The sequence below is a fragment of the Polistes fuscatus genome, unplaced genomic scaffold (assembly GCF_010416935.1).
Source record: "Polistes fuscatus isolate 324 unplaced genomic scaffold, CU_Pfus_HIC Scaffold12, whole genome shotgun sequence".
NCBI lineage: Eukaryota > Metazoa > Arthropoda > Insecta > Hymenoptera > Vespidae > Polistes > Polistes fuscatus.
Window position 1 is genome coordinate 545,395 of NW_025113020.1, and position 22,724 is coordinate 568,118.

The 22,724-nt window shown below is 30.7% G+C and overlaps 3 protein-coding genes across 4 annotated transcripts; 1 reads left to right on the forward strand and 2 right to left on the reverse strand.

The window, feature by feature from the left end:
* Nucleotides 1-1,536: 1,536 nt before the first annotated feature.
* Nucleotides 1,537-2,757, reverse strand: LOC122526700 (60S ribosomal protein L35a-like). 2 transcript variants are annotated; one of them, XM_043650253.1, is made up of 4 exons: nt 2,658-2,757; nt 1,911-2,170; nt 1,677-1,838; nt 1,537-1,577 (listed from the first exon to the last, which is right to left on the reverse strand). In XM_043650253.1, exons 2-4 carry the CDS (start codon nt 2,166-2,168, stop codon nt 1,554-1,556), a joined length of 444 nt encoding a protein of 147 aa, XP_043506188.1. In that variant the 5' UTR covers nt 2,169-2,170; nt 2,658-2,757; the 3' UTR covers nt 1,537-1,553. The 2 variants fall into 2 exon arrangements, with proteins under 2 accessions (XP_043506188.1, XP_043506189.1); XM_043650254.1 differs by having other exon boundaries at nt 2,596-2,684.
* An 8,886-nt stretch (nt 2,758-11,643) lies between these two features.
* On the forward strand, nt 11,644-16,155 carry LOC122513539 (facilitated trehalose transporter Tret1-like). Its single transcript, XM_043629944.1, has 3 exons — nt 11,644-11,661; nt 11,831-12,057; nt 15,109-16,155. Exons 2-3 carry the CDS (start codon nt 11,845-11,847, stop codon nt 16,153-16,155), a joined length of 1,260 nt encoding a protein of 419 aa, XP_043485879.1. The 5' UTR covers nt 11,644-11,661; nt 11,831-11,844.
* A 2,871-nt stretch (nt 16,156-19,026) lies between these two features.
* Nucleotides 19,027-20,207, reverse strand: LOC122513540 (histone-lysine N-methyltransferase SETMAR-like). The gene is made up of 2 exons (XM_043629945.1): nt 20,125-20,207; nt 19,027-19,921 (listed from the first exon to the last, which is right to left on the reverse strand). Exons 1-2 carry the CDS (start codon nt 20,205-20,207, stop codon nt 19,027-19,029), a joined length of 978 nt encoding a protein of 325 aa, XP_043485880.1.
* Nucleotides 20,208-22,724: the final 2,517 nt, after the last annotated feature.

Genomic DNA, 22,724 nt, shown 5'->3' on the forward strand with positions numbered 1-22,724 from the left:
TGCAAAAATAAGCGAATAAAATTGGATTGAAGATGGGAACAAAATTTTAAGAGTGGGAGAAAGCAAGCTTATCCCTCCGTCGCGTTTTACACGCGAGCGAGCTAGTATGCGTGCAAGCGTCCGTGTGCACTAATACACAAACGAAGGATCTTCGGCAATCTTCGGGACTCTCGGTCTTGAATGCAAGTGAGAGTGAGAGAAGAAACCGATATTTCCCTTTTCTATTTGTTTAGGCGATAACGAGTATTATTGTCCTTGGCCATCGATTGTTGAGCGTTCTGATATTTCTCTTTTTATATTTTTTCTTTCGGTAGCGAGAATTTTACGTCTTGGCCATCGTGCGTCGAGCGTTTTGTATACGAGTGCGAGTGAGAAAGAAAACCGATGTTTCTCTCTTTCTATTTTTTCATTTGGTAGACAGAATTTTACGTCTTGGCCATCGTGTGTCGAGCGTTTTGTATATCTATATATCGGCGTATAAGCGCGGCATTTTTAAATCGAATCTTGATGCTTATGGCACGCCGTTTCTTTATTTATTGTCAAAAATAATGAACCTTGAGTAAAAAAAAAATAATTCATTTTAACAGAAACTATTATTATTTAGTTGAGAGTAAAAATAATAAATTAATTTTGTGTCTCGCCATAAAATTAATTAGAATAATTAATTGATATAAATTCTTTGCCTCACAAAAATTTATTTCTATATCAAATTGAATACGTATTCTCTTTAAGACGAAATTTAAAATTTAAATATTTTTCCTATTAAATTATGTATTTTATAAAATTTTAAATTACTGACTTTTTGTCTCGTAAAAATTTATTAGTTTATCAATTAAATACATATTTGAAAAAGAAGAATTTTATAACCACACATAAAATTAATTCAAGATATATATGAAAGGATATTCTAAAAACGTGGAATTTATTTTTTGTCTATACATAATTTTAATTCATTTTTATTATGTTATAAGAAAACAGTAATGCATTCTGATTCATCTTCGAAGTCTTAAGAATTGTACGAAAAAATTGAACAATTACCAAGTGGTGCGTTAGCGTAAGTAGTAACGTCTTCGCTTCTCGCGCTGGGTATTTAACGTTCGATTCTTCGTGGGGGAATTATTTTTTTTATAAGTTTTTCTATCCTTAACAAGGAGACGGTCAGTGAGTCCCACCTCAGATTTTTTTCAACTTTTGCACTAACGATATAAAATTTATTAAGAAATCAACATTATTACGCGAGTAATAAAGTTACTAATTATAAATTAAATAATATCCAATAAATAACAAAAATTAATTTTTAATGTGCCGAAACGAGACATTTTTTAGGATGGTATTTACAGGATGAATTTGTAATTTAAGTAATAAATCTTCCTTTATTTGTGCAAGATGTAAAAAAATTTATTGCTTTTAATTTTTTGTAATAATTTTAATTTTTTTCTATATATAATTAGAAATTAGGAAATGTAAAAACAATTTATATAACCTAAGGATAGAAAAACTTATAATTAAACTTATTGTAACAACTATAATTAAAACTTATATTACGTATAAAATTAAACTCGACTAGGATACAGCATCTGCAATAGAATGAAGAAAATAAAAATTTATACCTTTCTGATTTAAATTTAGAGAAATTTGTGATCTATAGTTAATAATTAAAAAAAATCTCTACTTACAATTCTAATGCGATGACCCATAGCTTTGGCTGGCAAATTTCTCTTGAATTTAGCACGAACTGAACCACTGGTACCATGTGGACGCGTTACATTACCCCAAATGGCTCTTACTTTAGTTTTTTTTGTAGTTTTATTACCAGGAACAGGTGTTCTGTTCTTAGCCTGAAAAGATAAATATTTGTAACTATATGCTCTCATTGTCAAATTATTATAATTCAATATTAAAACACTTACTTTGTATACGTAAACACATTTCTTGCCGATATAAAAATCAGAGTCACCTTTTGTTCTCGCTCCTTCAACCTTTAATAAAGCTGTATGTTCATGTTGATTACGAAGACCACGCTTGTAACCAGTAAAAATAGCTTTAGCATAAAGACGTCCATGTCTTTTGAAAGGCCGTTTTTTTAACGGTACAGGTTCTGAAGCCTTTTCTATTGGCTTCTTCTGAGCTTTTGTTTTGGATTTAGGAGTCGCAGCAACGTCTGCCATTTCTGTAAAAAAAAGGTTATTACAATAAGTAATATATAGAGTTTTGTGCATTTCAATTATATATCACTATAATCAATATTTATATTATTTATAAATATATTGAGGTTCATAAGTATTCATTTAATTTTTCAATAAAACTTATTTTTTTAAGTTCTTTTTAAGAACTTATACCATGTTTAAATCAATCAATGTATTATTTTTATAAACACACAAGTGTGATCTGTAATAACGATTGTTTGATGATTGAAAAAATGAAATATTTATTTCACTGTTTTTAACGTTATTATGTTGAAGACAAACATCGTGATACAAAGCAGTTTTTAGAATCTGTTGAAATCGTAAGATTATTTGCAAAATGTTGTTAAATTAAATTTCGTATTACACCTTAACATCACATTAAACAAATTCTCACTATTATCTGTCTTACTTTTTTATTAATTATAGAGATATGTTTAAATAATTATAGAAGCACATAAGGAACAGACGTACCGGATATTTATCACGTTCTAAAAAGACAGGAAACACTAGAAATGCCGGCCCTCTGCTGAAGAAAAGTTTTAACTAAAAAATGTGTTTTTATCGACAGAGCAAGTATCGTTTAAATTGTAGATGCCGCCACAAGTTTAGAATAATAAGTAAGTTAATAATGCGATATTTTTAATTCGTATTATCAGTTTTCTTTTTTTTTTTATATACCCAGAAATTCTTTGCAATTTATCACTAGGAATGTTCGACTAATAGTTCAATTTGAATTTAAGGTAATATGTGGTTTCTACTAGTTAATGAAATATTCAACGAATATTACGAGTATAAGGTTATATCATAAACGATTGAACAATGTGACCATTTTCAAAAATAACGCATTATAGAGAACAAGGAATTTCTAATAATCCATGTCTATTATGACAAACAATGTACGCATCAAAGTTTCTACCTTTAACCAGGTATAATATAATTTAACTTTGTATAATATTACGAGAATCGTTCATTGTAATGAAACTAGAGAATATTACAACGAATAGATGAAGGAAATTTGGACGGGTAGTAAATTCAATTTATCGATCGTTCAAGTTATCGACACAAAAGGATAGAGATCGCATATCGGTTTTATAGTACTTTTACCATTTTTTCATCGTTTGTTTCTATTGCTCTCAAGGTTGTTACGAGTAAATTCAAAATCGAGTATTCTGCTTCGCGAAGCGTGCAAATTATCTGATGCAGAATGTATACCACGCCTGCATGCAGAATCTACCGCATTTCCAGCTTTACCTTCGGTTACGATCCTTTCCGTTTCGTGAATCGTCACGATGGAAAGGATCTTTCTTTCTTTCTCTCTCTTTTCTTCATTCCGTTTTTTTCTTGCTCGTGAAAAATTCGATAAACGTATTTATTTGCTTTCCTTGAAAATTTATTGACATATGGTTTTATTTAAACAGATCATTTCTTCAATATATTTTTGATCAGTCGATAAGTAGATTCCATTTAAAAAGTAGTTTTAGGATCTACTACCACGTTAGTCATAGATTTCGTAGTTCCAAAAAATAACGACGTTTCTTATTCACGTTACATGTTCGTTTGGTGCAATGTAATATTTCAAAAAATAAAAAGGATCCTTCTTTTTCTCTATATAAAAAAAATAATTCCCCCACGAAGAATCGAACGTTAATAACCGGCGCGAGAAGCAAAGACCTTACTACTTAGGCTAACGCACCACTCGATAATTGCTCAATTTTTTTCGTACAATTCTTAAGACCTCGAAGATGAATCAGAATGCATTACTGTTTTCTTATAACATAATAAAAATGAATTAAAATTATGTATAGACAAAAAATAAATTCCACGTTTTTAGAATATCTTTTCATATATATCTTGAATTAATTTTATGTGTGGATATAAAATTCTTCTTTTTCAAATATGTATTTAATTTGATAAACTAATAAATTTTTACGAGACAAAAAGTCAGTAATTTAAAATTTTATAAAATACATAATTTAATAGGAAAAATATTTAAATTTTAAATTTCGTCTTAAAGAGAATACGTATTCAATTTGATATACAAATAAATTTTTGTGAGGCAAAGAATTTATATCAATTAATTATTCTAATTAATTTTATGGCGAGCACAAAATTAATTCATTATTTTTACTCTCACTAAATAATAATAGTTTCTGTTAAAATGAATTATTTTTTTTTTTACTCAAGGTTCATTATTTTTGACAATAAATAAAGAAACGGCGTGCCATAAGCATCAAGATTCGATTTAAAATGCCGCGCTATACGCCGATATATATAGATATACAAAACGCTCGACGCACGATGGCCAAGACGTAAAATTCTGGCTACCAAATGAAAAAATAGAAAGAGAGAAATATCGGTTTTCTTTCTCACTCGCACTCGTATACAAAACGCTCGACGCTCGATGGCCAAGACGTAAAATTCTTGCTACCGAAAGAAAAAATATAAAAAGAGAAATATCAGAACGCTGAACAATCGATGGCCAAGGACAATAATACTCGTTATCGCCTAAACAAATAGAAAGAGGGAAATATCGGTTTCTTCTCTCACTCTCACTTGCATTCAAGACCGAGAGTCCCGAAGATTGCCGAAGATCCTTCGTTTGTGTATTAGTGCACACGGACGCTCGCACGCATACTAGCTCGCTCGCGTGTAAAACGCGACGGAGGGATAAGCTTGCTTTCTCCCACTCTTACAATTTTTTCCCATCTTCAATCCAATTTTATTCGCTTTTTTTTTGAAAATACGAAGATAACTCATAGAACATTTTTTTAGTATTTTTCAATTCTCTACAACTTTTGTTTGAAACTTTTTTCGATTAAATGCCTAGATTCTAAGATAAAGTTATTTTTGACCCTTTTTTACCCTTTTTCTCAAAAACGGCACTTTCCACCTCAAAAAAATTAGCACCATTCGATTCAGCGTCGTCTATTTACCCTTATATCAAGTTTTCACCTTCTTTCCTGAGATATGAAGGAAACGGCCCGCGTTGACTGGACTAAATTAGTAATTTGGCAAATTATAGACAATTACGTTTTTATCCTACCAAATTGTATCTTTAAATAAATATATAAAATATATATCCTCTCCTTTTTTCTTTTATTAATAACAAGGAGATGGTCAATGGGCCACATCTCAGATTTTTTCAAATTTTTCACACTTCTAGTACTCCATAAGAATATTCATTGTGCCTTTAAACATGTCGTATACTTATATTCAGCCGTTTGCGAAAAAACGCGGATTGAAATTTCACATAAATACGTATTCCTTTAACTGTAGTAGTGTAGTAGACTACAATAGCGGCGCTGTGTGTGTCTCTGATTTTGTCAAAATCTATATTTTGTCTCGACAGAATAAAGGGGCAGGGGCTGGGGCAAAGTATGTTTTCAAAGACGGTCGAGGAACCAGTCAGTGTAATATGATCTAACACCATGCTGATCTCATTGTAAAACAATAACAGAATAACAGAATACATCTTTAAATATTAGTAATTGTACTTGTATCTTTCTTATTTACAATAAATATGCATTTTTTATCTCGAAATTAGGTAAAGAAAGACCAGTTTTTTAAATCTTAACCAAGTCTGCTTCCCTCTGGAAGATTTGAAATCTTCGTGTACGTGTGAGAAGCTTGCATTCATAAAATGCAGTGTATACTGAAAAAATGTATGTTTCGTGTATCTACACGACGAATATCATCCTGAAAAATATATCGTTTGGGGCACGTTAAAAAATTAATTTTTGTTATTTATTATATATTATTTAATTTATAATTATTAATTCTATTACTTGCGTAATAATGTTGATTTCTTAACCAAATTTATAACGTTAGCAAAACAAAATTCACACTTCCTATAATATTATACAAATGCACTTTTTTTTTTTTAATTATAGTCCCTATAAAATTAATATGGAATACTCTAGAAAAAATAAAAAAAGAAAAATTTATTAGGCTTATTTCATAACAACGAAAAAGGAAAACATACTTAACCCTTTTAAGATAAGATATAGATATTGTAAGTAACTACACTACTACAGTTCAAGAAATACGTATCTATGTAAAATTTCAATCCGCGTTTTTTCGCAAATAGGCCAGTCAAAAAATGCCAAAATTCAATTTTTTTAGTTGTTAGCTTGCAAATTTGATTTAAGGCGCTGGTTATTAACGTTGGATTCTTTGTGGGGGAATTTTTTTTTTATAAGTTTTTTTATCTTTAACAAGGAGACGATCATAACAAATACAACAGAGTGATATGTTTCAAGATGGGTGAGGGCATAAATGAACGTAAGTATTGGATGAATAAGAAGGAAAGACTATGCAGGATGTGTAAGATAAGTGGAGTCGTGGGGTGAGAATCAGTTGAATTCTGGTGGGGAAAAGTGAATGTAGGAGCTGGAAGAGAGAAGAAAGGATAGGGAATTTAGAAGGAGAGGGAGAAGCGAGAAAGTCGATTGAGAAAAATAGATAGCAGAGTGAAGTAGGACAGCCTCTGTAAGATATGATGTGTCTTTATTTGGGTGTTAATTATGATTTTTTTAGTTTTATGGTTTTGTTCATTGTATATATTTGTTTATTTCTTATTAAAGTTTAATTGTGTTGTTCAATATATATATATTGTATATATTTATTTATTAGCCTAATCTTATGTTCACAAAGATAGCATTGGTAAGTAATGCAGATAGATTGTAATGATTTTTGTTAAACGATTATAAAGGGAATGAACCCCTCAAACTCGTAAAAGGGAGAGTTATAGAGACAGTTAAAATTATAAAGTATACAAGTTTTACCACGTAATTAATAAAATAAAGCTAATAAAATCAGAATTTTTAAATATTTTATCTTAACTATTTTTGAAAAAATTATTTTTTAAAAATGCCCTGATATTTAGAAGTTGATATTAATAATTTCAAAAATTTTCAATAATTATAGGTTCATTGTTTTGAATTGTCTTTCTCTCTTTCTCTTTTTCTCTCTCTTTACTTATTATTTTTTAAAATAATTTATACATAGTAAAATATATACATATTTTAATAATAATTTCAACATGCAACTATCCACATACGCAACATCCACACAATAATCTTTCATACTTAGATTAGTAAAGTTTTAAGCATACTTATATCACATGTAACCTTTAAAATATTATGTTTAAAGATTAATACAATTGTATTAACATTGCTTTATAATATTAACATTGCTGAAGTTTATCTTGCAATTGTGCATATCGCATTTGTAATATACGTTCACGTTCAGTTTGTCTTTTTAACATCTTCAATAAGAGCATTGACTCTCCTCGGAATTGCTGCTTCCTCTTGATTTTGTAAAAATTTAAATGTCGAAAGTTCCAAATGGGCTTGTTCTATTTGTTCACACAAATCGTGTAATTGTTTGATTAAGCTTGTGACCTGGTCTAAAAAAAAAATTATGTTAAGATTGCAATTAATGTCAATATTTAACTATATATATTTAACTATATATATGTTAAATAATTATCTGATAACCTCCTGTTAAAACTATCAATTTTTATTCCATTCTAGCGGCTTTTTTAGCTTCACCAGTCATATGCATCCGATTTTCTTCTAATTTTCTTTCGAAAGCTTCTACTCTATCTTTTTTGAAGGCTAAGGTTGCTCTTGTATACCGTTTTTGTGTGTTTCCTAATATAATATCTGCGATAAACATTCTTCCCACATCGTTGTATATGCATCTAAACTTAAATCTCCATGCGCAATACCATCCTTAAAAACTTTCATTTCATCGGTGAGTAATTTTTTCGCTGCATCCGATTCCTCTTCCTCAAAATTTATATAAGTTATTATTACATTATTATATTATTACATTCTTTAGTCGTGCTGATATTATATTTAATTAATAAGTTTTGTTACTTTCATTGAGAAACGTATCGATATTACGAATATTATTAAAATAAATGAAATCAATGTTGACAGAAACTATGGAAAAAAAAAATATTTCTTATTCATACATCAAACCACACAATTTATACGCTTTTTTTCATATAGGCTACGACTTGATAAACTTTACACTATATATTTTCACAGAAAATTGGAAAATGAAACGTTTCTCGAGGTCATCGGCCTCGTCATATTTCCTTGAGCACGAGCGAAGTAAATCATGTCACTAGATTATAATTATTGAAATTATTTTATCTTCTATACTATCTTTATTTCTGTAATTGTTATAGATTTCGAAGACAGAAATCTTCATTACCGACAAAGATAGGCATAGCATTAACGAGCCAGAACAAGTTGAGTAATGTGGCCACTTAATTCACGGGTTCGATAAGGCAGCCTTAGAACGTACTGCATGTACGCCGAAATTTATATGGATTGTGAAATATTGACAAAGAACGAATATTTTTCAATAGACTGTCATAAAGTGCGGAAAGTAAACGTTTTTTTCACCGTCCGTCTTAGAGCGATGAGAGTCAGCTCCAGAAGAGTCTCGTAGATAGTTTGTAAATAGATATTGATTTCTCTTGAGTCAATCTCGAATAATCTTAATTTCTAAATACGTTTTTCATCATTTTGCTACTTGCAATAACAGATTCATTCGTCAATGAAACAGATTAGCACTCAAAATTCGAATAAACGCAGGTAAGTATCATTTAATTAATCTCATTTCATGTTTAAGAAAATAATAAATTGCTTCCTTTGTTGTCGCAACAAATAAATTTTCAGATCATTTAGTCCTACCCGTCTTTTGATCGTCTCAAGTAATAGTCGAGCTAGTTGAGAATACACGGAGTAAATCATAATAGGTATGTTAGTTTTATAATCTAAGTAGCACCCAACAATAAATTCATTAAAATAGTTTATAGTTAATAAACCAGAAATTGACCCAGATCACTCAAACAGAATACTTAGTTAGAAAATAGATAAAAAAGTATTCGGTCTCAAAGCGTTTAAGCTTTTGAGTATCAAAGAAATTTTTCACTCTTGTTATAATTAAATGTAGGCATTGCAACGCATATAGCTGGATATGGGCGTGATAATAATATGACAAGAAAAGAAAACTCTATATTTTGTTCTCTTATTTTTTTTCTCTTCTCTTATCTTTTCTTCAAATAACTTCAAAATATATTTTTTATCTATTACTACTTATAACCTTAAATAATAATACTTCAATTTATAATCTACTTATTGTTTACCTTATTTTTTATTTATTATTCTAATAAATTTCAAAGAGTAACACATTCTCGCATGATCGTCTTTATTGGCACACGATAGTGGATTCTGAAACAAGTAATAGAGAAAGGAATACACGACAGCATAACTCTGTAGCTTTACACTAATATAGTGGCAAATTTTAAATTGATTGGCTGAACTTCTTACGTGCGTACATAAGTACACACTCTAGTAGTTATCACCTTCTGTACTGCATCTCGGAGGCTAATTCCGCGGTAGTTCTTCGGTTCTGTCTTAGTTTTTTCTTAAATATGGGAACTGTTATACTCTCCTTCCATTGGGTTCGCACTTTTATGTTTTTACTATTTTATTGAATAGGTACTTAGTTGTTCTGTTAGTTGTCTTCCTCTATATTTATTAGTTCATTTGTTAGCTAATCTGTTCCTGGTGTTTTTCGGTTTTTTAATTTGTCTATGTTTTTTGTATTTCTCCAGATGAGATAGTTCAATCGTTTAGTGCCTCCTCTTCTTCTTCTTCGCATCTGTTATAAGTCTCCTTCGTCTCGTTTTTGTACAGCTCTGTGCATTGTTTTTCCTATTCAACTGTTGTGATTTTGGTGGTCTGCATGGACACGTTTACATGTTTTCTTCGGTTTCGTAGCATATTCCATACTTTTTTCTGTGCTTCGAGTAGGTCGTGTTCCATGTCGGCCGAGAATTTCTCCCAATAGTCCTATTTATTAAGTTCCCGGGTATTTCAACAATCTCATCTCGTTTAGAGATGTTGTCTAGGTGCGCTTGCAGCAGATCGTAAAATTCATCTTTCTCGTTTTGTGATTTTGTGATATTTGGAGCATATACACTAATTGTGTGTGGCGGTATCTTGTCTTCTTTGGAGCTGTAGCATTACTTGTAGTATCCTGTCGCTGATGTATTTGGACTCTAGTACATTATCTACGTATCTCTTGTGTACCAGTAAGGCCTACTCCTGAGGTGGCTCTTTCGTCTTTGTCTTCCCGCTATAGAATAGGATGTATTTTCCATATCGAAGGTTTCCTTTGCCTTTATTTTTTGTTTCGGAAAAATTGCAGATATCTATTTTGCATTTTCTCATTTCCTCTATTAATTACGGGTCTCTGTTTTTTATGGAAGTTACGCTCCAGCATCCTATTCTAAGCGTTTTCATGTTCTTCCGTTTTCATTATATATTTCCTTTTGCTTGCCGTGTTTTCATCGCTATTTCCGTCCTATCCGAGGATCTACTACTAATTTCAGGAGCATAATACATGAATTATAACATATCTAGCACCCACGTGTTTATTGGATGTTTCGACACTATTATATACACCAGTTTCTTCCATAGTTTATATAATTTTCACTTCACTTTATGTGAATATAATTACAAATATTAATAATCCACAATAATAATAATATTAATTATCGATATCAATATCAATAACACAACAAAACTTTAAAATATAAAAAAATGATGCTCACTATCCGTATAACTGCAATAAAACTGATATATTATATATATATACATATTTATTATTTGTATAGACGCTGTACAGTATATATATATATATACATAACATATAGGTATATACACATTTATACTTAAATGCGTCTACTGCTTCGCAACATACCCTGTGTACGTCGGCAGCACACAAGTATACAAGTTATAGACACACATTACAAAAAAATGAAAGGTGCGCATGAAAGGTTTCGCACAAAAAACGTAACGATGTTATTCGATCACTAAATTTTACTCTTCATATTTTTTTCATATCGGGCGCCTTCTATAAAAATCGATTCTTAAGGAGTAAATTCCAAAGAAAGAAAACATACTTGACATTGTCGAGATAAGATATGTATATCGACGGCATCAAGGATACACACAGCACTGCTAACCATAGACTAATACACTACTACAACTAAAAGAATAAGAATTTACGTAAAATTTCATTCCGCGATTTATCGCCAATGGCTGAATATATACGTCATGTTTACACAATAAATATTTGCATAGACTACTACAAGTGTGCAAAGTTTGAAAAAAATCTTGAGAGTGTCTCTCATTGATAGTTCCCTTGTTAGATTCAAATTGTTAGTTGCTACAGAAAAATATTTTTTACGGCAATCGCATTATTTCAGGTAACTTGTTGAAAGAGCTGAAATAAAATAGTTTCTTAATTAGTTTGACGATTCAGAATAAAAAAATTGTTTACAAAAGGATATTAACGAATTTCGTCTTTTGATCATTCGTCTTCAGTGAGGAAACAAAAGCTGTGATTCTTAAAAATTAAAAATGAATAGGGAAAGAAGAAGAGGAAGGTACATATCACCACATGGCTCGAAAACGTGGGAATACCTCTCAATATTCGCTTGTAAGTTTTTTTAAATTATGTTAATAGAAATGATAAAAGCAAAAATGTGAACATATGTTTATTTGTAAAAACAATTTTAGGCACACTGTTAATATTATCTCTTGGCATTGTGCTAGGATGGAATTCACCAATGGTCGTGTTGTTATCATCACCGGATTCGCCTATTCATGATAATAAATTGGATATTTCAACTTTAACGGCTTTGCTATCAACCGGTCAAATGCTAGCACCAGTGATAAATGTATTAGTAACTGACAAAATTGGAAGAAAATATACAATTTTATTGTGCAGTCTCCCACTCGTTGCAAGCTGGAGTATAATCTTAATGACAAAAAGCGCATACGTAAGTATTTCATTTTCATTTGTAACGAAGTAAAGATAATTTACAATCTTTTCGGTCATACGTGTATACTCATGCTATTCACCAAAGCCTCTTTACCGTTCCAATTGCATGTCAACACTTACAAGGAGTTGTTATTATTTGATGTTTATGAAACTTTATAAATTTATATAGGTTCCTTCAGGCTACAGACCCTACGTACTCGAATATTATCAAAAACTCCATAGGTGCAGCCGTTATCAAGAAGATTAGGGTTTAAGTTTTACCAGTATTCCCATATTATATTCCTATACCATTTCTTTAAATCAGATATCAACAAAAGTTGTTGTATTTACGCAGATTTCTTCAACGCGGAGTCCTCTGGTGATTCGTTTTAGCTAATGATGAGGAAGGTAAAGGTGGAATTAAAATAAAATTAAAACACGTGATTGAGCCAATAGAAAATGTGATCTTTTATTGGCTCGTCAGGGAAAAGCCTTATGACATAAAAACCCTGGTTGATAACTCGAATATAAAGTAATGGTATCCAAACAAAGGTTGGACTTGTGGCTAGCCTCTCACTCGCTTCAAGTGTACAAAGTACTATAGGTTCTCTCACCTATAGCTCCCGTCTCACTTCGAGTGTACAAAGTACTAAAGGTTCTCACCTATGGCTCCTGTCTCACTCTTATCGCTGATATAAGTATTTGATATACTTGTTCCGGAAGTAATTCTCTTGCTATATCGCTTTCTGCCTGGATTCTTCGCCGGTTGTCTAATAAGGAGACATTAAACTGGAGCACCAACGGATTTTAACGGGCTTTGGTATAATAGTAGTATACCTTTAAGTTGTTATCGAGGTAAAATATTTTTATTCATTGGCTAGCCAATTTTGAGAAAAAAACTTTTAAAGTTTTACTTTTCTTATACCCGTGTTATATCCTTTGAAATTTACCTAATTAAGAAGAGACGCGCTAACGTAAATAGTAGCATTCTCGTTTCTCGCGCTGTGGTAGTTAGTGTTCAATCCTTTCTAGGAGAAATTTTTGTAATTATACTTCTTTTGGCGCGTTTGGGAAAATGTGACGAGAGTGATTTTTTTCCGAGCGTCAGTAAAAACAACACCACGAAGTTTGTCGGTATTTACGATGCGCGACAAAGCGAAATTTACAGCATGAAGTCGTCTTCTCTTCTTCTTCCAATTTTTTCTCAAGCGGGTCACCCATCCAAATACTAATCGGACTCAGTGCTGCTTTACTTAAATGATTGAGCGAGAACTAATGCTACCATCGTGCTATAGCCGTTGATGCATAAAGTAATTCGATATATCTCCCTTACATTTAGTGTGAACTGATATCTATATTTTGATATTTTTTTATTCTTTATATATATATATATATAGATATATCGATATATTATATATATAATATAGTATTATTATTATTATTTTTTTTTAAGTTATTTTTTTGAAGTTATTTTTGAGGTTATTGAGGTTATATTCGTTTTGGTATGCCAAAGAAGTATAACTTCTTACGTGCGTACATAAGTACACATAATAGTTTTTTTTTGTATAAGTTTTTTCTATCTGTAAGTTAAAAAAATTTTTTTTCTCAGTCTTTAAATTCTAAATATATAAAAGTAAGAAATAAAGTTATTATAACAAAAATTTAGAAACAATAAAATTGTTAAAATCTTGCGCAAATAATAAAGGAAGACGATTAGTTGAATTATAGTTACCATTTTATATTTTAACAGATATATAAAAATATATAAAATTTCAATATCCCTCTAATAACTCATTTCCTTTGCTTTTTTAGAGTGCTAGTATTATCAATGTAGTTATAATAAAACTCTTGCTAACGAAGGAAGGAAACTTGATCTGTTAGAAGGCATGATTTTAATATTATATATACATGAACTTGTTAATAAATAGAGTATATATGATTGTTATTTTTTACTGTTAAAATTTTATATATTTTATATACTTGTTAAGAAGTTGATTGCTTCTAATTTTGTTTTGTAATTATTTTAATTCTCTTTCCTGTATATAGTTAAAAATTAAGAAATGAGACAAAAAATTTTTAAATTTATAGATGGAGAAACTAATACAAAAAAAAACTTCCCCCGAAAAGGTTTGAAGACTAACAATCGACGCAAGAAGCGAAAAAGCTACTATTTACGCTAGAGTGCCGCTTAATTAATTGATAGATTTCAAAGAATATAAAACGGATATATAAAAATGCAGAACTTCAAAAGCTTTTTTCTAAAAATTTGCTTGCGAATGGATAAAAATATTTTACCACGATAACACCTTAAAAGTATTTTACTGATATGCCAAAGCTCGTTGAAATCCGTTAGTGCTTCAATATAATGTCTCCTTGTAAGATCGCAGGCGTCCAGTTGAAGAATAGGACGAGTATCTTTGCTAATGGCCCAGTAAGAAAGGATGGAGATTACAATATATATTTTTAAAATTATTAAACTCGTATTGTTATGAATATCGCCAAAAATAAAGGGTTCCATTTGAAAAACATCAATATTCTTAAAATTTCGTAAAAAAAAAACTTTAAGGAAAAATTCTTCTAAATATTATATTTCCTTTACTCAATAGTGCCACTTTTACGAATATAGTTTTTTCATACAACTATAAGCAAAAAATATATTTATGCTATCTAATATTGCTGAAAAACTTTGTATATATATGTTATCGTAAAACATCGAAATTAGGGAATATCAAGATTCACAAAGTAAAATGTCAACAGATTCAGTCGGTAAAAGACCAAATATTTGAGTTTATTATTATACAATATTATTTCGGACATACTGCATGTTAATCTTGACACTTTTCTATTTTGGTCTTTCAAAGTAAAATATATGCTCTAGTAAAATAGTTCGTAAAGATTCATTTTTGATTCGTCTGCTGTATATTTCTGTTGTACACAATTAGTTCATTTATCACACAGAATCAGATAAAAAGAGTAACTGTACATAAACTTTACCTGATTTGAATCTAAATAATAAAAATTTTGTGCGACAAAGTGTCTAATATTCTTTTCTCTCTTTTAATGCTTACAGATGTGGTACGTAGCAAGATTTTTGTCTGGCATCTCTGTAGGAGTAGGATTCGTCGTAGCTCCAATATACTTAGGCGAAATATCATCGGTAAAAACGAGAGGTGCTAACGGAACCATGATTAGCATCATGTGCAATATTGGTATCTTGGTATCTTTTATAATAGTGCCCTATTATTCGATAAGAAACACAACGGCTAGTTTCATTTTTCTGTCGATCTGTTTTGTGTTTCTTTTTTCGTTTATACCAGAATCGCCATATTATTTGGCGATGAGAGGAAGAATGGAGGAGGCTGAGGAGACATTACAAAAACTTCGAGGAAGAATAGATGTATCCGATGAATTAACAAAGATAGACCAATTCATAAAGAAAGAAGAAAATAACAAAATTAGATTTTGGAGCACGTTGAAAGACATATTTACGATCAGGAGACATCGACGAGCTTTCTTTATTATTTTTCTCTTAACCTTCAATAATTTTTTTAGTAGTTACTTACCGTTAATTTTTTATGGACAATTGATCTTTAAAGAAATATTAAGTACAGTTTCAGATTACACAATAAATATAGTTGCGGGTATTACGTTGCTACTATCTTCTATCGTAACTGGTTGTTTTGTCGATAGACTAGGTCGTAAACTAATAATTCTCGTATCAGGTATCATCGTTGGCATTTGTGATTTAACGATTAGCTCTTATTTTTATGCCAAGGATTTTTTTAACATTGACGTATCATCGTATTTTCTTATACCAATAATAGCATCTATTTCATCAATCTTCTTCTGTAGTATTTTGTCGATCATGATGTCTGAGGTCTTCGCTGCGGAAGTCAAAGTACTTAGTACATGTATTCTCGGTATCATTGGTGGTATACTTGCAATGATTAATGACCAGCTTTATATTCTTTTAGCAATATCCTTGAATTATGGTCATGGTCTTCCTTTTTTTGGATTCTGTCTTCTCGTTTGGCTAAGTACGGCTTTGTTGTATCATTTTTCACTGGAAACCAAAGGCAAGACTTTCATAGAGATTCAGAGAGAACTTCAAGATTGAAAGTTAACTCATTTTCTTGATTATTCTTTTCTATTGATTGTTTAACTCTTGATTGTATTATTAATATGAGAATAAATTTCTGAAGCACTTATACAGGATCGTGTTGTTCGAAATGACGGCAGCGGTTCCTAAACTTTCTTTGTTCTAGCGTCATTATTAAATCCAAGTTTTCTTAAGGTGATCTATGTCCATATCAGACAGTTGTTTTCTTAAAACTGTTAAATAAAAATATATAAATAGTTTTAACGAAAAAAATAATTAATTTTAAGTTAATTTGAAATGAGATTCGGTGACTTATATTGCACAATAAGTTCGCATGTAAATAGTTTGTAGTAAAAGGTGAATCAATTTTGGGAGAAAATTGGTGAAAACACGATCGATAAGATTATATTAATTCATCCGCAATCTGTGAGTAATACATTACAATCCGACGAGTTATTCGGGAGCGACGAAATTAAAGCACGAAAAACTAACGGCCGTTGTTTTTGTAAATAATCTGACGGAACTGCTTGTGTTTGAGAGATTACTTTCAGATCGTCAACAGCCATATCGCGCTGAGAGTACTAGTTTTAGTCCGATCACTAAAGTCAAACATCTCTTGGCACGGTTAGTAGTTCGATGGATGACCGCTTGGGAACACCGTGTGTTGTTGCCATAAATAAACAAAAAAAAAATATTCGACGGCCATGGCGCGGTGACAGCACTAGCTTCCGCTCGATCATGTAAGTTAAGCAGCGCTGAGCACAATTAGTGCTTGGATGGGTGACCCGCTTGAGAAAAAACCGTTGATGTGCCGTTGACGTCAAGACTCTCCGTTAATATCTAGTTAATACCTCCTTGTTAATTCTTAGCTGGTCCCAAGCCCAGACAAAGGAGGAGATTTCAGAGGCGAGGCTAGAAACCTACCCTCGGTAAAGAACAATAAAAATGCTCCTGGAATTAGCAATAAGCCTCGGATTGGACGGAAATAATGATGATGACAGCACAAGCAAATAGGAATGTGCAAAGAAAATAGAAGAACATGCACCGTAGAGGACAAACGGGTCGCACACGTGCAGGAAACAGGGAGGGGGTTTCCTGATATGTCAAATAGTTGAAAAGTATCGAAAAAGATTACGTAATGCAAAAGGAAAAAAATAATATCCAGAAATTATAAGCGTGGCGGGACGTTACAATATATATATATATATATAATTTTTATATTTTAATAAAAATTTTGATGGTACAACATATTCTTGACATTCTAGCGATTAATTTTTCGATATTATTTTTAATTGAATTTTTTCTTTTATATTTATATTTGATTACACAACTAACTCTTACAACAATGGATCTCAAGTTTTGTAATAGTAAATTTCCAATTGAAATCTGATTAAAACTAATTCCGATTTAAATTTAAAGTTTAAATTAAAATAAAAAACAAAAAATAAAAAACACACGTGGAATAAGAGAAACAAGGTCGTTCTAAAAAGCGTCCGGTCATCGCAAATAAAAACCGAGTAAAATTTTAAGCTTTGCATAATTTTTAATCTTAAAAATAGCACTTACACGATTGAGTTTATTTCGTCACGCGAAAATTACTGGCAATTAATATTGTAAATATATTATAGTTTGTTAGTTATTGAATATTGCGTGTTTTTCAAAAAATAATAATAAAAATAAACAATATATATATGTAGATTAAATAAAAGAGAGATAGAAATGTAATTAAATGAAGAAGAAAAAAAAACAATCTAAATACTACTGATCATATTCGTCCGGATATAGAAAAATTGTACTAGGTGTACACTTGATAAAAGTTTAAATGTATAATATTATTTATATCCCTTCTTTGTAAGTTTCCTTTTTAGTCGCTTTTTACGACAAATAGGGATTACTGAGTGGTATTATTACCAACCCACCCTACGTGTGTTATTATTATTATTTTTATTATTACATATCAAATTTTGTTTGTCTGATTTAAATAAATGTAATTTCATTATTTCGAATGATTTTTTTTTCGTAAAACAATTTAAAAGAATAAAAATAAGAGAAATAAAAACTAAATATTATTTTCTTCAGATTATTTTTAATCTTATCAGTTCCGGAACATATTTTTTTAACAAAGTATAATGTTTGTAGAAATAACGAAGCGAAAAACGATGAATCATTGAAAATTTTAATATTTTGTAATCAAAATTACCACGTGTCGGTAATCAAACTAATATTTTCAAGGAAATTCGTATAATAAAAAATAAAATATAATAAAAATAAAAAACACGCTATGAAAAATTGGAACCGCGTAAAATTCTAAAAATAAATTTAACGTTTTCTTCAACGCATGATAACGCTCTAAACAATACAATAATATTGTACTTTCTAAGATATAAATACGATGTTTGAATAGTGCAAAAGCTTCGAGCAACTCAACGGCATCGACTTAGAATAAAACATTTAGCTATAAAAAAAATAGAAAGAATAACTTCGAGTTTTCTGTTTTTTTGGACCATCTTAGTTTACGTAAGTATCGCAATAATTTAATGCTAATAACGAAAATTAAATGATTTCATTAAACGTTTCTTACGTCACTCGAGAATTAACTGATTAATTTAATAATATTTTAAAGATGAAATAAAAAGTGAATAATTTTTTCTGAAATAAAAAATAATGTTTTTTTTGTATTTTTTTAGGAAAATAATCAACATGCGTGTTCTTTTAATAGTTTGCGTATTTTTAATGCTCATCATTTTTTCAACAAACACGGTTCAAAGTAATGCAATTGGTTCGAGCTCTGCACAACCTAAAAGCCCGATATTTATTAGGGGGACCGGAAAGTAATGTCGTTTTCTTACGCTAAATACAAACACATACATTTTTAACGAGTCTTTATTTTTAATCAATGATGTATTCCCCATCATTGTCAATAACCTTTTGCCATCTAGTGAGTAAATTTTCAATCCCTGATCGATAAAAATTAATTGGTTTTTCGGCAAAATATCTAGAGATGGCATTTTGGATATCATCCAAATTTGCAAATATTTTGCCACTTAAAAAGTGTTGCAGCGCTCGGAATAAGTGGAAATCCGATGGTGCAACATCGGGCGAATATGGTGGATGAGGCAGCACCTCCCACTCCAATTCATTAATTTTTTCTAGAGTTCGCCTTGCGCAGTGCGGTCTTGCATTGTCATGTTGGAGAATGACGCCTTTTCGGTTGACAATCGCTGGCCACTTTTCAATTAAAGATTGATTGACTCGCTGCAATTGTTCGCTGTAGAGGTCTGCAGTAACAGTTTGTCCAGGTTTCAGTAATTCAAAATGAACAATGCCGCGAATACTCCACCAAACACACAAAAGCGCTTTTTTGGGGTGTAAACCTTGCTTAGCAGTACTCCGAGGGATTTCATTTGGAGAGAGCCACTGCCTTTTGCGTTTTGGGTTATCATACAGGACCCATTTCTCATCTCCTGTGATCAAGCGATCAAAAAACGCTTCTGTGTTGTGTCGTTGAAGCAATAAGTTGCATGTGATTGATCGGTTAGCATTATTCTGATCGGACAGATTATGCGGGACCCAAACACCTGCTCTGCTTACTTTCCCAATCTGCTTCAAATGTTCTTGGATGGTCGACCAAGGTTGGTTGAGACTGTTTGACAATTCCTCGATCGTCTGACACGGATTTGCTTCCACTTCCGCCCTTAACACGTCGTTGTCTAACGCTGATGGTCTTCCTGATCGATACGAGTCGGAAAGATCAAAATTACCCGATTTGAACTTGGAAAACCACCTTTGGCATTTACGAATGTCCAGTGCATTTGGATAAACATCGCAAATGTTTTTGGTAGCAACTGTTGCGTTATTTCATTTGCGAAACTCAAAGAGCATGCAATGCCGGATGTGTACCTCTTCTGGTATTTGGCTGGCAATTTTACCCAAAATTACAAAAAAAATTGTAATTCAATTGTCTATAAGTAAAGAAATCACTATAACCTCACAATGTCTTTGGTACGCCTCTGAACCAAACAATGAGCTGACAAATGACAATCAAGTATTGGCATGCGCAGAAACGACATTACTTTCCGGTCCTCCTAATATTTTGCCACCTCGAAAGTGTCGTAAAGGATACAAACCAGATCATTTTTTAGATGTCGAAAAATTATTGGATAAATTGGGGAATAAAAAATTAATAATATAAAAATATTACTCCAATATACTATATATGTCAAATTCATATACGTATTAAATAATGAACATTACAAATAATGTAACATAAGTGGAGAATAAATGTTATATTAAAAATTGAAAGAAAAAATAAATATTAAAAGTACAGTTGCTATTATATTTATAATTTGTAAATTATACATTTCGATCTAATATTAAATATAAAAATTATATTGTTGCAAGAGAAAAAAATGTAAAAACAAATTATTGAAATACATAATCATTGCATTGAATTAATCAAAATTTTGTTTTATTAATTATTTAACTACCTAATACCGAATAACAATTGATCTACGTTCTTGCCACGTTCTGTATATCTATATATCGACGTAGAAGCGCGGCGTTTTTAAATCGAATCTTGATGCTTATGGCACGCTGTTTTTTTATTTATTGTTAAAAATAGTAAACCTTCAATAACAGAAAAACAATAATTAATTTTAACAGAAACTATTATTATTTAGTCGAGAATAAAAATAATGAATTAATTTCGTGTCTAGACACATAAAATTAATTAGTATAATTATTTGATATAAATTTTTTGTCTTACAAAAATTTATTTGTGTATCAAATTGAATACATATTTAAAAAAGAAGAATTTTATATCTACACATAAAATTAATTCAAGATATACAGGAAAGGATATTCTAAAAACGTGGAATTTATTTTATGTCTAGACATAATTTGAATTCATTTTTATTATGTTATAAGGAAACAGTAATGCATTTTTATTGAGCTTCAAAATCATAAAAATTGTAGGAAAAAAAATTAAATATTTGTCAAGTGGCGCGTTAGCGTAAGTAGTATCCTCTTTGATTCTCGCGCCGGTTATTAACGTTCGATTCTTAGTGGGTCGAATTATTTTTTTTATAAGTTTTTCTATCCTCAAGCTATATAAATTTTTTTTACATTTCTTAATTTTTATTTAAAATTTTTTAATTTTAAAATTTTATGTAGATACGTATTTTTTTGGCTGTAGTAGTGTAGTAGCTACAAATTTTAGTAGCCTTATTTATAGTAGCTTATTTGTAGTACTAATTGTTGTAGCCTAAATTTTCATGTTAAATAGTAAACACACTACCTTCTAACATCGTCATGGTGTCAGCTATGTAAACGTCTCATGCAGGTTCGTGCACGTTGGCGCCTGCACTAGTGTGAGTGCGTGCGGATGTTTGTTTAGGATATCGATATTCTTAAGATTAAGTGTGAGGAACAGAGGCTGTATGCGTCACCCGTGGAGGGAGGCCGATGCTTCGTTGTTCGATGGAAAAGTATAAAGGGCAGTCGGACAATAGAGAGGAAGGAGTTTAATTCAGTTTTGTCGGTTCTTATGTTAGTTATGATGACCCTTCTTATGAGTCTTATGTATCTTACGGTAACGGGTTATTACAATTATTAAGAATTGTCCACTATTGAAAGTAACGGTCTTATGAAATCTTATGTGCTGGGGAGTTTACAGCTATTTCACGCAACTTCATTTTATGGTCTTTCAAAATTATTTTGTGGACATTTTATATTTTCTGGACCAGCTGCCGATTTTTGGCAACCAAAGCGTTTAGCATCATCAGTGCTCGTCCATAATACTTATCTAGGCATTGTTTGGCTCCAACAATATTATTCCCTATCAAAAAACAGTGTTTAATTAACACACGAAATTTCTTTTTATGCATTGACTTGAAAATTACATAACTAGGGTCACTAAAACGACTGTAACCTATAAAGTAACGATCAAAATGGCATAAAATTTTGACACGTACTGTTTGAAGGTTAGTGCTTCCTGGAAATCACGTGGGTCTGTCATCAATGTTGCCAATTATGTGTCAAACCGGGGATATCTTAAGTGTCATTTTAGGATTGATCGGTAATATAGGAAAATACATTTGAAGATAAACAAATTTAAGTAGTTTCAATTATTTCTTATAGTAACTATCGGATTTAAAATTAGCTTGTCTTTTTAAATTTAAAGTATTAATGAAAATAAAAACAAATACAAAACTAGACACACGTGGTATAAGTGGAACGAAATTTTAAAAAGCGTCCGGTCATCGCAAAAAAAACCGAGTAAAATTTTAAGCTTTGCATAATTTTTAATCTTAAAAATAGCACTTACACGATTGAGTTTATTTCGTCACGCGAAAATTACTGGCAATTAATATTGTAAATATATTATAGTTTGTTAGTTATTGAATATTGCGTGTTTTTCAAAAAATAATATAAAATAAACAATATATATGTAGATTAAATAAAAGAGAGATAGAAATGTAATTAAATAAAGAAGAAAAAAAACAATCTAAATACTAATGATCATATTCGTCCGGATATAGAAAAATTGTACTAGGTGTACACTTGATAAAGTTTAAATGATAATATTA

Excerpts from the sequence above, each read along its gene's own strand:
- LOC122513540 (XM_043629945.1), bottom strand. The coding sequence starts at position 20,207 with ATGTCGTTTCTGCGCATGCCAATACTTGATTGTCATTTGTCAGCTCAT. Across the intron at positions 19,922-20,124 it reads CGTACCAAAGACATTGTGAG|GTGGTTTTCCAAGTTCAAAT; the intron begins GTTATAGTGATT and ends TAAATGCCAAAG.
- LOC122526700 (XM_043650253.1), bottom strand. The coding sequence starts at position 2,168 with ATGGCAGACGTTGCTGCGACTCCTAAATCCAAAACAAAAGCTCAGAAG. Across the intron at positions 1,839-1,910 it reads AATGTGTTTACGTATACAAA|GCTAAGAACAGAACACCTGT; the intron begins GTAAGTGTTTTA and ends TTATCTTTTCAG. Across the intron at positions 1,578-1,676 it reads TGGGTCATCGCATTAGAATT|ATGCTGTATCCTAGTCGAGT; the intron begins GTAAGTAGAGAT and ends ATTCTATTGCAG.
- LOC122513539 (XM_043629944.1), top strand. The coding sequence starts at position 11,845 with ATGGTCGTGTTGTTATCATCACCGGATTCGCCTATTCATGATAATAAA. Across the intron at positions 12,058-15,108 it reads TAATGACAAAAAGCGCATAC|ATGTGGTACGTAGCAAGATT; the intron begins GTAAGTATTTCA and ends TAATGCTTACAG.